The 14,980-nt window shown below is 39.1% G+C and overlaps 1 protein-coding gene across 3 annotated transcripts in view; it reads right to left on the bottom strand.

Annotated features, from left to right (window-relative positions):
- SLC25A26 (solute carrier family 25 member 26) overlaps positions 1–14,980 on the bottom strand; it is a 134,852-nt gene that overhangs the window by 15,446 nt on the left and 104,426 nt on the right. For all 3 annotated transcript variants that reach the window (XM_026722078.2, XM_087923631.1, XM_087923632.1), the window contains one exon: positions 14,188–14,257. In XM_026722078.2, coding sequence (XP_026577863.1) covers positions 14,188–14,257 — 70 coding nt within the window. The remainder of the gene's footprint in view (positions 1–14,187; positions 14,258–14,980) is intronic.

The raw sequence follows: 14,980 nt of genomic DNA, 5'->3' as shown, positions 1-14,980 counted from the left end.
CCCGATTGGCCAACTCAACATTTCAAATGTGGGATTTTTATGCCGTAACTGGTTAAAAAAAAGCACCACTCAATATATGAATCAGATTATCACCTATCAACTTTAGGTTAATGAAACTTTAATAAGCCTTCATCTGCCTGCACTGATTTTACACCATCTGAAAAATCATTCTAATTATCTCTGGGATTCCAATCGTTTGAATAAGATGCAGAAATAGTGCTTATACCCAAACATTTTCTGGCTGATTCAAGAAAGTTGGACATAGTCTCTTAGAAATGCCAACCCTAATTTCATCAGAATGTTCAACAGAGGAGTCTAAAAGCAAAGACTTGAAAAACACAACTGCTGTAGAGTAAGGTGAGCTATAAGCCAAAGTGTTCCCCAATATCTGCTAACGTATACACCAGTCAACTGCAGTCACAACACATCTGGAAATAGCCAATTTGAGAAAAGTTAACCTTAAGCCAACATCAAATATGTAATTTTTTCTTAAAACTGATAAAATGGAAAAACGACAAAGCTAAAAAGACAGAACAGCTAAGTGCAGGGGTGTCAAACTCATGTCGTTATGACAGTGTCACGTTAACATATCAGGACTTTTTCCCCCTTCGCTAAAGTGGGTGTAGGCGTGGCCAGAGTGTGACGCATCTGGCCCATGGGCTGGGAGTTTGACAGTCCTAGCTTAGTGTGTTATTCAAACTAGAGAAGCCAGGATCCATAACCAGTATTAGATCCAATTTGTTTACCTGCCATGCAGTAGATATGGGAAGAATTATACATGAGCAAACAAGCAAATAACCTGTTTGCCATAATCCAGGATTATCCAAAAATCCTTCCCAGTACAGAAATACACTTGTACTGTTTATTTACCTGTTATTGGGGGGAAAAACGGGAAAGAATGACTCATATAACTTTTTAAACTAATTAAATGTTAACTTGTAAATATGCTCATTGTGATAAAAATGACTACATCTGAACAATCCCATCTTGCTTCTGAGCTGTGGATGTAACTATGCTGCAGTAAGAAATGGAGAATTATAGTTATTTCTTTAGAAACAATAACATCACTAATGCATTTAGAATCAGGAAAAGGATTTACTGTTCTAACAATGCGATACCACTCTAGCTAAGAAAAGAACCACAGCAATAAAGAAAAGAACAAAAGAGGTTTTTAAAAAAGCAAAATTTTCTTGAAGGAGAGTAGAGTATAATACACAAAGGGCCAAGATCAGATCACTTTTTTTCAGAAAATCCGGCACAGTAACACTGGCCTGAGATATCTATAAATAGTGAGCTTTTCCTCTTAGCTTTGTGGAATAAGAAAGCACGTGCTTTTCCAAAGTATAGGTGGCAAAGAGATATTTAAATCGGTAAAGACTGAAACTACATTTTCCAACTAATTTTGTATGAATTTGGGAAAACCTCTTGATTTTATAAGTTATAAGTTTATATATGTATATATATATTCACATCCAAGCAGATAGATCAAACTGGATCTTAGATAATATACAACAGCTTTAATTAAGAGCAGACTTTGACATTCGCAGATGCTATAAGTGTTCTAATTGCTAAGGAAAGGATAGGTTGAGTGGGGATAGTTATTTCCAGTCTTCTCTTGTAAATGGAAACGGATGTTTTCATACTCAACAAGGGACCAAGAAACGTTAACATTTGTATTCATTGTTCATTGGCATTGTTCTGGAACTCATCTTTTTTTTTTTAACCACCAGGTTAGATATGATTTCAGAGAAAGTAACAAAATAAAATTATTTAGACAGTGTCCAATAATCTTTCCATTATTGTCTGTCATCCCTTACCATACCCATATGCTCATATTCAATAGCTTATGAATATTAAGTAAAACTTAAAAAGATGCTTAATTATAGCAAGTGTAAAGATCTTATCTCTAGGAAGGAAAAATTAACTGCAGAGACCAGGGTTGGCAGAAATGAACGTTCCGATGCTTTCCTCAATGCTGTGCACATTGCATTGGGAAAGCAGAAAGGATTGTTTCATTGCGCGGCCATGTGGTACAATTCCAGAAGCGGCCACCATGTTCTCAGCAATAGTTCAATGTGGCTACTGGCAATATGGCAGTTGCTTCCAAAATTGCATTGTGTTGAAGTGCCTTGTTCCAACTCTATAAAAGGCTCCAGAGCTCTTCAAAAGGTAAGAGAGGAGGAGGATGTGAGCCCTAGTAGCAATAGCACTTAAGACTTATATACCGCTTCACAGTGCTTTTACAGCCCTCTCTAAGCGGTTTACACAATCAGCATATGGTCCCCAACAACCTGGATCCTCATTTTACCGACCTTGGAAGGATGGAAGGATAAGTCAACCTTGAGCCTGGTGAGATTTGAACTGCCAAATTGCAGGCAGCCAGCAGGTAGCAGAAGTAGCCTGCAGTACTGCACTCTAACCACTGCGCCACCGTGGCTCATGTGGTATCTACACTTTTATTTTTAGCATCAGCGTTTAGGATCCCACAACAAGGCATGACAAGTGGTTTGTCATGCCTCATAGTATATTATTGCAATGTAGCACAGTAGTTTGTGGATTTTTCTGCCTCTAAAACCAGTTCTGAGAAGAAAATGTAGAGAGGAGAAATTTTGCACTTCAAAAAGACTGCCAATTTGTACTAGCCATGTGTGTATGCACAGATACTTTTTAAAAACTTCTCTCTACCGATCTTTTCTGTTTTCTTGCCTATCCTTAACCGATGCTGAATGCTATATCTGGGGACTTCTTAGGAGTGAGTCCCAAGATAATATGTTCAGAAACTGTTAGTTGAAAAATCTTCACTACACTATCAATGGCAAATCAATGAGGGGCTGCCACAGGGAGGAAGGGGTCAAGCTATTTTCTAAAGCTCTTATAGGCCAGACAAGGAATAATGGATGGAAACTGAACAAGGAGAGATTTAACCTGGAAATAAGGAGAAAGTTTCTGACAATGAGAACAATCAACCAATGGAACACCTTGCCCTCAGAAGTTGTGGGAGCGCCATCACTTGAGACTTTCAAGAAGAGATTGGACTGCCATTTGTCAGAAATAGTGTAGGGTCTCCCGCTTGGGTGGGGGGTTGGACTAGATGACCTACAAGGTCCCTTCCAACTCTGATTATCTGTATCTGTAAATTTATGCTCTTTTGTTATTTATGCACTTTGTTAGTCAACTTTAAGCCGGTCAGGATTAAATCCTTGGCAATCAGCAGAATTCACCTGCAATGCAGCATTCTAACCACTGCACCACTACAGCTCTTGTGGTGTGGGAATCAGACCTAAGTCCTATCCTATGGGGACCCAGTGGTGGGGGAAAGCAGGCCCAAGGGCTGTGGGGATCCTAGAGAGGCAGAAGAGAGCACGGGGTGTCCCAGGGGGTGGTGAGGCCTCAAGAGACCTTGGGCAGGAAGGCCTAGGCCTTCATTATCCTTCTCAGGGCCTTCCCCACCCCTGAGGCATCCCATGCTTCACTTAATGACTGACACGTTCATTTAGTGACCACATCAAGGGAAAACAGGGGTGGGGGTTGTTAAGTAACTCTGTCTCACCTAACAGTCATCACAAAATGAGATCATAATGGGTAGGCTCCATTATGGTCATGTGTTGAGGTCTACTTGTAAAACAATAGGGTACCCTATTGTAAAACAATAGGGTAAGTAAGAACTGTTAAAACGATCTACAGTCTTTGAGCAGTGAAGATCACTCCAAATCCCTAGTATACTAAGCATGCTCCCAATATTTAAAATCTGATTATATAAGCTTGCACAATATTTTGCAGAAACTAATGGCCTACGAGGGGGAAACCACATACACACACACACATTAAAAAAAAACCCTTCATAATTGCAGCATTTTCAACTGTAATTAATTAATATACACAACAGGTTTACAACCAATAGAGGTGTTTATATTTTAGTAGAGTTCCTTAGTGACAAAACCCATTGTAATTGGCTCCTCTAGTAAACAGTATCAATGCTACCAAGACCATCCACAAAAGTAATTCAACAATGACAATTTAAACAAGATGCCTTCCATGGGACATCATGAAGCGCCAGCCTCGTGTACGTTTTACTTCATAGCGTTTCTGATTCTCACGGCCTTTGTGAGGAGAATTGACTTCAGGTGAGGTATGGAAGCACACTGGAAAAAAGCAATGAGTCCTGCCTCCTGCAACTTGGTGTCTGGGTTTCCCAAGATTAATTGGTAACAGATCTTTAAAGGAAATATAATCCATCTGGAATCAAATAACAATGACAATCGTATGCTGTGATGGCACTTATCCCCCAGTGAGCAATCTTTTGCTGATATCTGCCCATTGGCTAAGTTGTACTTCTAAAAGAAATCCACACTATGTTTAAGGCCTTTTGAAGACTTAGATTTAAGAATATCACCATCCATATTTATATATTTACATTAAAAGCTCCTGGAAGACTCACAACCAAGCAGCCTAATGACTTTCAACAGTTCGAAAGGAAATTCGGATATCCTATAAAAGGAAGATTTGAGACACAATAGGAGCAGAAACTTCAAAAAACTGGGCATTTCCTCTGTAATTCTTTAACCAATTTAGGATTGGAAGAACTGTCTTGGGCATCTGCACAGAGTCACTTCTAAAGAGAGATGTCATCATTGACTTTAAATGCCTTGTATGGACAAGGAAACTCTCTTAAACACAGCACTATAAACTTGTCAGGCCTAATTAGAGCAGAAGGGAAACCAAGGCAGCTGTCCAGCTTTATAGGCAAAAAAGCCATCACTAGCATTTTATTGTTTGCAATCTTCACTTTCAATAGATTTCTGCTCTTATGACACGTCCATGATTGAAGAAGAAATGTGTTTTACGGACAGAATGAAGTGGAAAAACACTACAGCATTCATCCATTTCTTCAAATGTTTCAAATCAATATTGTCAATCCAATATATTATATTATAAAAAGCATCAAAGTGGATTAGATCAATCTAACTGACAGAAGGAAACCTCTACACTGGACAGAATAACAAAACCGTATTAACAGCAATCTTTAAGTCTAGGGTTATAACAATTCCCTTCTCAGAGCAGTCCATCATAACAACATTTTTTTAATTAAATAATGAAGTTGAGATATAGGGTAGCCAATAAATACATTCAATAATCTAAATTTCTGGAGGGGTTTTAAAAATTAAACGCATTTCAAATATTTGACTGAAAGGTAGGCTTTTATATTTTTCTCCTTATTAAGGTGAGAATTATAGTTTTGACCTTACAAACTGACTAAAGACCAATATTGAAGCAAACATGTAGCAAACACGTTTTGCTTCAACGTTTTCATGTCTGTTGATGTACTGTGTTGTTTTGTAAGTTTGGGGGAAGGCACCTGTAGCAGTAGAAAGGATTGCTTTAATGTCCTTATTGGTATGAGGTATCCCCAAATATACTGATTGCCTCTCCTCTGGGTAGCCTTGATTCTTTCTGAGTTTTTCCTATAAGTTCCAATATTGGTCCCAAGCTGCAAAAAAGTACAGCCTCTGGCTCTTCTCAACAAAGCATTACACTCAGCCTCTCTGCCTCTATAGAGCATCTGACATGTAGAATGACAGTGCCTCTGATCATGGACTTTGTATTTCCGCATCTTTGACCATGATAGCATCTCCTTCCTTTTGCTATAATGCAATGTAAATGTCAGCTTTGGAAGCCATATTAGCAACAGAAGCCTCCACATTCTTGAGCGTGGGAAGTTGGGAGGCGGGATTTCATGGAGCACATATGGTTAGACGTAATAGCATTTTTCTTTAAAGTCAAGGTCATGTTATTATTCCTGCACCTGGTGAAGGTTGAAGGGATATCTCAAGTTGGAACGGATGGGGATTGGGGAATGTGATGGAATGATGGGTGCAGGGGGTAGATTTGTAAATTTTACTTATTGGAGGAAAACCCAGAACTTTCAGATTCAGGTTTTCCCAGATATGCCAGTATGATAACTCTAATAAAATAGAACTTCGAGAAAATGCCTGTCTTGGAGTTTTGCTGTTGGAGTTTGTTTTTCTGGAACCCTGACACTAAACTGGACAATTTAGCCAATTTTTAATTGACACGATTCAAAGTGTTGGGAGGATTGTTGTAGAATTGCAGATCAAATGCTTCCTTTCTGGTATGACTTATCAGCCAGGGGATTAAGAGACTGGGTGCTGTATCCCCTCCAATTCTCTGCTTCAACTGGAAAAATCTAGCTACAAAAAAATCCAGTTTTCATGCAGAACAACCTTCTCTTATCTTTCTCTTTCTTTCTCTTCTCCCCTACCTTACCTTAACCACCTCTCCCCAATCCTTTTTAAAATTGCTTCTTTCCACGTGCGGCCCTCCTGAGCTCCGTTTTTCACTGGCAGAGGGTTGCAGGAGGCTGTTGCAACTGAAAACAGAGCTAAGAAGCCTGTTTTCACTGGCAGAGGCACCGTGGGGCACCACAGGCACCAACACGAATTATATCAAGCAGGCCACGCCTACCCTGGCCACACTCATCCTGCCCATCCCCGAGATCAAACACAGCACTGATGTGGCCCTCAATGAAATCGAGTTTGACATCCCTGTCCTAAAATAATTCATGACCGCCAAAGTAAAAATCAAACTGATCACCTACCCACTGAGCCTCTTTGATTCTCCCAGTATCAAGTGAGACCCTCCGCCCATGTCCAACTGAATCATTCCATGTCACTCTTCTGTCCTCTGCACCCTTATTCGGCCTGCTATAGAGAATTAGAAGAGTCTCCAGAACGCATCTGAGTCATTGAGTATAAGCAATTACACTTGTGTGATGTTGGTTGTGATTCAATGCTAGCAGTGGCTTCAGTGAAGCAAGGGTGACATGAAGATAGGAAACCTCCAATTGTTGAAGCTATTTTGACTGTCTTCGGAGGCATCTGCCTAACATATTTCTTGCCTTTTTGACTTCAAGAAGAAAAACTTGGAATCTTGCCTAGACAATTCAAAATGGGTAAAAGGAGAAAAGAAATTCTCATCAGTTTGTTTTAGAAAAGACTCCTTCAGTCATCTTTATTTAAATTGACTGAAATTTTGTGACATGCCAATGGTTACATATGTTTCGCATATGTTTATTTAATCTTTTTAGTTCATCCTGCTGTTGAAGGCTCAGGATTGACATATACATTTTATAAGATGGCTTCATATGCAGAAGAGGAGAATTAAAGGAAGTCCTTAAAGGTAAAAGCTCCTTTTGCACATACATACTAGTTGTTTCCAGTTCTAGGGAGTGGTGATCATCTCCGTTTGTAAGCCGAAGAGCCAGCGCTGTCCAAAGATGTCTCCATGGACATGACTAAATGTTGAAGGCGCACGGAACGCTGTTACCTTTCCACCAAAGTGGTCCCCATTTTTCTACTTGCATTTTTCCATCTTTCGAACTGCTAGGTGGCAGAAACTGGGACAAGTAACAGGCGCTCACTCTGTTATGCCGTACTAGGGATTCGAACTGCCAAGCTGCTGACCTGGCTGATCGACAAGCTCAGCGTCTTAGTTACTGAGCCACCGCATCCCTTAAGGAAGTCCTTACTCATCCATAATTACAATTTTGTGTAGACTGCTGGAATTCATACAGGTAATCCTTGACTTACAACCATTCATTTAGGGACCATTCAAAGTTACAACAACACTGAAAAAAATGACTTAAGGCACTTATGATCATTGCAGCATCTCCATGGTCACATGATCAAAATTCAGACACTTGGCAACTGGAATGCATTTATAATGTTTACAGTATTCTAAGGTCATGTGATCACCTTTTGTAACAATGTAACCAGCAAAGTCAATGGAAGTGCCATATTCATTTAACAACCATGTTATTAACTTAATAACTGAAGTGCCTCACTTAACTGTGGCATGAAAGGTTGTAGAATGGGGCAAAACTCACTTAACAACCATTTTGCTTTGCAATGGAAATTTTGGGTTGTATTTGAATTGTAGTCAAAAGTTGAGGACTACCTATATTGTGTCCCTGAATCCTGCAAAGTTTACACAAGTTGAACTAATTTTTATGTTGATCTTTACTAGTAAAAATATCTGGGTATAGAAACAGTAGATTCAGTAGAATTGGCACTGTGGATGTAGAGAAATATGGCATTCTTTTTCAAAATCCATCAACTTGAATATTTTTAATATAAGTCCAGTATTTTTAATACAGTTCAATATTAAATATACAAAGACAAACATCCACAATAATTCAGAATAACAGAAAGGTCTTTTATATAAAATATAAATATAATGCAAGGAACTGAGGTTAATTTCTCAGCCAGCTTTGTGTTCTACCAAGCAACGGGCCAGAATCACAACCTCCTCTATTTCTCTTCCATGATATTATTACTCAGCTCAGACAAATAATTTGTTGCTTAGAAATCTCACCTACCGTTTCCATACAACTGAAAGGAGAATAATAGGTCAGCAGTTAACAGGGTTCATATTCTTTCCTTTTTTGAAGCTGAAGACTATGATTGTTCTATTCAGGGAAGCGGCCAAGCCTATTAGTAGCCTATTAAGAATAGCACAAAGAACTGAAAGCAGAGGTGCCTGATTGTTGCTATAAAATTTCTCTAACTTGGAAGGTTCAAATCAGCACCTTACACTTTCACAGGTTTGCCTGAACCATCTTCCCCCATTATAGAAAGAAGGAAAGAAAAAAGAATTCCTGAAAATTCCTACAAAATTTCAAAATAAAGCAGATAGAAATTTCACAACAATCTTCCAATAAAATTGTTTGCTATTCCTTTTTAAGAAGTTATAAGGAGAGTAATTGCAGCAATCCCATTTTTGTTGTTGTCAGGTAATACCACATGGTTGCAGCAATCCTGTAGTCCCATGATTACTATTTGTGACATCCTGCCAAATTTGCCATGCAGCTTCTTTGTCAGAAGACAGAAGTCAAGGTTGTATATGACGATCATATGCCTACCCAGTTTGGTATAAATCAGCACATATTGGGAAAGTAGATGTTGTTCTGAATGAAGCTAGCAGAATTATTACCGGATGTCTTAAACCTATTCCTCTAGACAAAATCTATCATCGGTATTGCCTCTCCTACTGTTCAGAGAAGCAGTAGCATACAGAAAAAGGCTTAAATCATCAATACCCGCTCTATCGCCTACAACCACTTCATCAGAAATTAAAACCTAGGAAAAGCTTCCTTACTTCGATGGAAGACTTTGAAGAATTTAAAAGCAGAGAACTACAAAGAACCAACATTGGATGGAACCAACGGAGGAGCTGGCTGCTGGGCCTGGCAAAAGCAGGAAAGCAGGGAAGTACCCCTGTGCATGGGTACAAGATCCAGAGATACTCTGACCAGATGGAACTAAACAGTGGCTTCTGCCCTTTTTGACTGTGGTGAGATGCAGACAACAACACAAATGTATACCTGTCCTTTGGGTCCTGATCAGTGCACATCTGAGGACCTCGTGACAGTATGACAGAATGCAATTAAGATTGCTAGTTTCTAAGCAAGATCTGTTTAACTTATGCAACTACACAGACCCATTGTAAGACCCCATGGTACGGCAGTGTGCTAACTCTGAATCGTCATCAGATGAGTGGATACTAAACAAGGATCTCCTGTACTTGGGCAAAACTGGCTTTCAGGAGAAGAGATCTATTTTACTCTTCTGAAGATTCAGAATAACAGCTTACTATTTTATATAAAATTATATTATATAATTAATGATTACAGTTGAAAATAAACTTAAAATACATTTTTCCAGGATACCGATTAGGGCATTCCAGACTCTATCAGTAATTTTCATTCTAGTTTATAATTATTATACACATGGGAAAAATATATCACTAAAGCACACCTATCCATTTTTGTTTTTGTTTTTAGGGTTTATAATGATGCTTAAAATCTTTTTTTTTTCTGATAGAAATAGTACACAATTGCAGAAAAACTCTTGGAATTGCATGTAATTTCCCTGTAGTCATATGTTTGTACCTGGTTGCAATATTATTGCAATTAGCAATACTAATAAATACTAATGAAAATTAATAGTGTAAAACAACTATTGTATCTACTATTACTTGCAATTTTGATAACTATATAGTCTGGCACTTAGATCATTACCATGAAAGTTCATCCATGTGTTTATATTCAATAATTCATCATATTCATGCATAATAGAAAAGTGTCTCAATTTGGCTGGAATTAAAACTACTTTCAGGAAAGATTCAAGGAATTCTGTGAGTTTTGGTCCTGTTTTAGGCATGAAAGCCAGCTGGTGATATTGGACCAGTCACTCTTTTTCAGCCCAACCCACCTCACAGGGTTATTGTGAGGAAAACAGGAGGAGGAAAGTACGCTGAATTCGTTTTCTATCTTGAGTTTTTTGTCAAAATAACAAAGGTGGGATATACATTAAAAAAATAAATAAACTGAATAAAATAGATAGCAGTATATGGAAGGCAAAGGAGAGAGTGATAGAAAACCCATTCATAATTTCATTTATTGATTTCAATCACTCAGATAATTATTTGATGGCAGGCTTCTGACTGTATTTTAAAGTTTGTATTCCTAGGCCTTTGTCAAATAGCTAGCTACTCTTTATAGACATACCAGTAAACATAACCAAAAAATACACTGCAAGCTGCTAAATCGTCATAGAAAGTTGACTTTAACCACTCTAGTTTTTACTGGCATTAAAAACAGAAAAATACAGTGTTGTTGATTTAACCTCACAGTAATGTTTGTTTTTTTTCTGTCAATTCTACAACCTTTTGGTTAAGAAAGGAGCCAACAATTATTATTTGGGGGTGGTGGTGGTGGTAATGTGAGAGATTAAAAATCAGAGGGTGTATGTACCTTGTTTAATTTCCTCCCTTCTTTTCTGACCACTAGAACACTTTAAGTAAATTTTGTGGTAAAGCAAAGACCACGAGCACAGAGGGTGTCTGAGACAGTCATAGTGCCTGAATGTACTTTTTTGTGGTACTGGCAACATTGTTTTGATTAAAGGTTGGCCTATGGCTGCAGTTTGTACACTTTTATTTTCCTTTCCCCCCAAAACTGTAACCGAATTAAATAATGCAGAGGCAACTGATATTACTTATATATGTTTAAAAGGTTTTATACTGTAAGTCCAGTTTCATTTTGAAGTGTAATTATAGATCTTCATTGCTTCATGACCCATGCACAATTTAGTAGATGAAATATTTTAGGCTTCTAAATTTTCATGGGAAAGGAAGGTTTACAAAATTTATACTCTGTCTAGAGCCTGTTCCCCAATCTCTTATAAGATATATGAAAAGACTGAGGCAGCCAGAATCTTCTGCAGGGGAATGTGAGAAGTAAAGTAAGTGACAATGCTGGCTTTTGTTCAACAACTGTTAATACACTTTGTGACTCCTTCAAAATCCAGTTTGGAAAGTCAACATTTCAGCGGCTTTTGGAGATTTAGCAATGGCTTCTCCCCAGACCACAGAAAGCTTCTTCACAGATCACAGAATGTTCCCAGATCACAGCTCATGAAAACCAAATACCAGTACAGGTAGTCCTCGACTTATGACCTTATGGAGCCTGCCCAATTGTGACAGCCATAAAGTGGGTCATCATGTGACCAACCTGATTTTATGACCCTTTTGAGGTGGTCATTAAACAAACTCTATTTGCTATGGAGTGTTTTTGCCAAAAACTGGAATTAAACACTGTTTTTTGCGCCCCCCGCCCCCCCCCAAAAAATCCCACCACATTGCAAATTGCAGTTATGTGACAGTGGGATACTGCAAATGGCAGTAAATGTAGACCAACTATCCAAAATCCGGTCATGTGATTGTGGAGGGGTGGGGCTGGCCATCAGAACTTTGGAACCAGGTTGTAAGTATCCTTGGGGTGGTTTGTCATAACTCTGAACAGATGCCAAGTCAAGGTCTGGCTGTATCTCAGGTGGGATACCACATTTCCTAGGAGACAAACTCAAGATACATCAAAACTATACAAGACTGAGAAATTGTGAAGGTGCCCATTTCCAAATATAATGTATCTGCCTTATTTTATACAAGAGGGGAGATTCTGTTTTATACATGATATAAGAGAAGCTGAATATTTCACCCCTTTTTCTCCTCTGAATTCCCTGCTGGATGTGTAAAAAAAATGTTTGGCATAATGGTACCCAAATAGAAAATGTGTAGCCCCTATGTTCAGATCATTCTTTTTTCTACTAAAAAGAGGATAACTTATAGGCTACCTTACATATGAACTGAGAAACCAGGTCCAGTTCAAGCTTCCAAAACCTTGTTAAAGTCAAGGAGAGCTCCAATACTTGGCAAAACCCCTCAAATTATGTCTATCCAAGACTTTTTCTAGGCAGCATGTATATAGTTCTGTGTGTTGTTCATTAAAACCATTGGGAAGCTTTTACTAAAAGAAATTGGCTCTTTACTCAGCAAAGGGACAGCAAGGCAACCAAAACTTAAGGCTCCAAGCACAACTGTAGATGTTGCGTGCAAACATTATACCAGAAAATGTCCTCTGATTTATGTTTGATGGATTCGGTAGTTCAATTTCCAGCTGACATTGAAAAGGGCAGGGGAAAATATTCCTATTTTTATTTCTGAGATCAATGTTTAAAAAAATGATTGCAGAGTCTTAAAAGAGAATTGGAACAAAACCTTCAAGTTACATTTTCAAGTAATTTCACTGCCTGAAACAGTAATGATATTAATAAGTACCCAATGTTCGTTAATTTCTTCCAGTGATTTTGCACACTATTGGCAAAGAAAACGGAAAGATGGAAAGGTTTGCTTTTAATGAGTAAATGCACTAGTCTAAAAATAGTAAAAATGTAAAGACATGGGAGGAGACTGAAATATGGCGAAGGAGGAAGAGAAAACTGATGTATTAAAATGATTTCATGCAACGTAAGTAACTACATGATCGAACTGAGTAAGTGAACCAGTATCTACAAAGATAAGTACATTTAGCAGTTTCCTCAAACTCGACTCTTCCAGAAATGTCAAATGATGACTTTCATCATCCCCAATCACCATGACAACTGGCCATGCAGCTGTTTATGAGGGAGTATATCTTAATTGCCCTGGGGAAGGCTACTACAACATCTTCAGCTATTTAATCATTGATATAACCATTTTATTATATCCTGTATCTGAATAAATCGTTAATTTTTAAGAAAAGACTCCAGATGTTTGGATACCTCAGCCGCAATGAGAAGAACAACAAAAGCTTCAGAACTTTTCAAAGACCATTGTAACTTCAAACAGTCACTAAGCAAATGGTTCTAAGTTGAGGACTACCTGTATTAAATTTGGATGAGTTTTACTCAGCAGCAACCCGAGAGTATCATTATGGCTCCTATTTGCACCTTGCTTCCCTCCACCGTCAGAACCTGAGGCTGCACATTTTGCAGAGCTTTTGCCACTCAGTCCTGAGCTTCCTCTAAATCTGAGGTTTCTATCAGACCATTACACTTCCCCTCACCGCCCCTTGTCGGATGGGTGGGACGGGTGGCACTTGTGACATCTGAAGGGAAATTATTTTAAAGCGGACTGTTATAATAGGGCAAGGTAGGCTCTTTAAGAATTCAATTAACTTTCAGGCTCTTTTGCAATCAATCATTCCAGAGCACGTCCTGCCACTCTTCATTCCAGGCAGAGTGTCCGGAGACTGCCCAGATGTTTCAGCCTCCGGTTCTCCTCCGTGGAAAGTTTCCGCCTGGAGGCTGCTGAGCGTAGACATTCTGTTCTCCTGACTCGCCTTAATCTAGAGTCCTGTCAGAGCTGTCACATGAAGAGTGAATCATGGGCCTTACCGAGAGCCCTTGAGCCTGGAGAGGAGCTCAGGGCAGGCAGCTGCATAAACCCGCACCCAAGTGCACAGTTCTCCTCACAGAGAGTTTTACAGCTCAACCTTTGGATAATCCCAGAAGCTGACTGACAGGCCCTGTTTGTTCAATAACAGAAATTTGCCAAAAACAAACTGGCTGTCTTTCAAACTGACACCCTGGCCTGGGCTCTTTAGACTAACCTTCTTCTCCTCATTTTTCCCCCACCTCCCCTCTTCCCCACATTCCATTTTCTTCACTCTAAACAAACCGGAATTTTAAAAGAATGCGGCTGCCTCGCTGGCCTTCATAGAGTTGCGCTGTCCCTCCTCCCTGCTTTTCTTCTTCTCTGTTTCCCAGGATAACATATAATCCTTTGCACCTGCAAATGCTCCACAGACTGCCGACTGCCAAGAATCCACCACGTGTCCTTGCTTCCATGACCAAAGTTCCTGTGTTTAAAGAGAGAGGAGGTGGGTGAACAAAACGTTAGTCTCTGCCTTGCTTGCAGCTTGCTACTTTCCTGTCAGGGTGAGTGGGTGCTGGAGTTTTAACCGGCTATTTTTGTGGCATCTTCAATTATAGAATGAGTGATCTCTTCTACCCACCCCACCCCCACCAAAGGGCCACATGTAAAAGTGGTCGATCTGATGAATGATAGCTTGTTGCAGAGCACTGAGCACTGAAGCTTGTTTGCAGAGAGTTAAATACGTATTTGTTTCAGCCTGGAGCAATGCAGTTTTGCAGATACTGCCCGGATCTTATTTTCTCTTGGGAAGATAAAACATGAACAAAAAAATACCAGCAGTGACTTCCAAGCTGAATACTCATGCCAAACAATATCTTTTCCAAACAACCGCTCCACATTGTACCATACCCAACACTTTGGACTATATTAATAGTCTTAAGATATACTAAGTTGAGCAGTCCCAAAGCTAAGCAATCATCACTATTAACAGCAATCTTAATGAGGCAGAAAAATGGCCAGAAAATAGTAACTTGCCCTAGACAACCCGCTAACTCTGTGTTTCTCAACCTTGGCAACTTTAAGACATGTGAACTTCAACTTCCAGAATTCCCCAGCCTAGAGAATTCAGGAAGTTGAACTCCACATGTCTTAAAGTTGCCAAGGTTGACAAACAGTGCTCTAACTATATGGCTAAAGCGTTTAGAAT

This window comes from Pseudonaja textilis, chromosome 2, assembly GCF_049901715.1.
Source record: "Pseudonaja textilis isolate UNSWEBS1 chromosome 2, rPseTex1.2, whole genome shotgun sequence".
NCBI classification, from domain to species: domain Eukaryota; kingdom Metazoa; phylum Chordata; class Lepidosauria; order Squamata; family Elapidae; genus Pseudonaja; species Pseudonaja textilis.
This window is presented reverse-complemented; position numbering and strand designations above follow the sequence as displayed.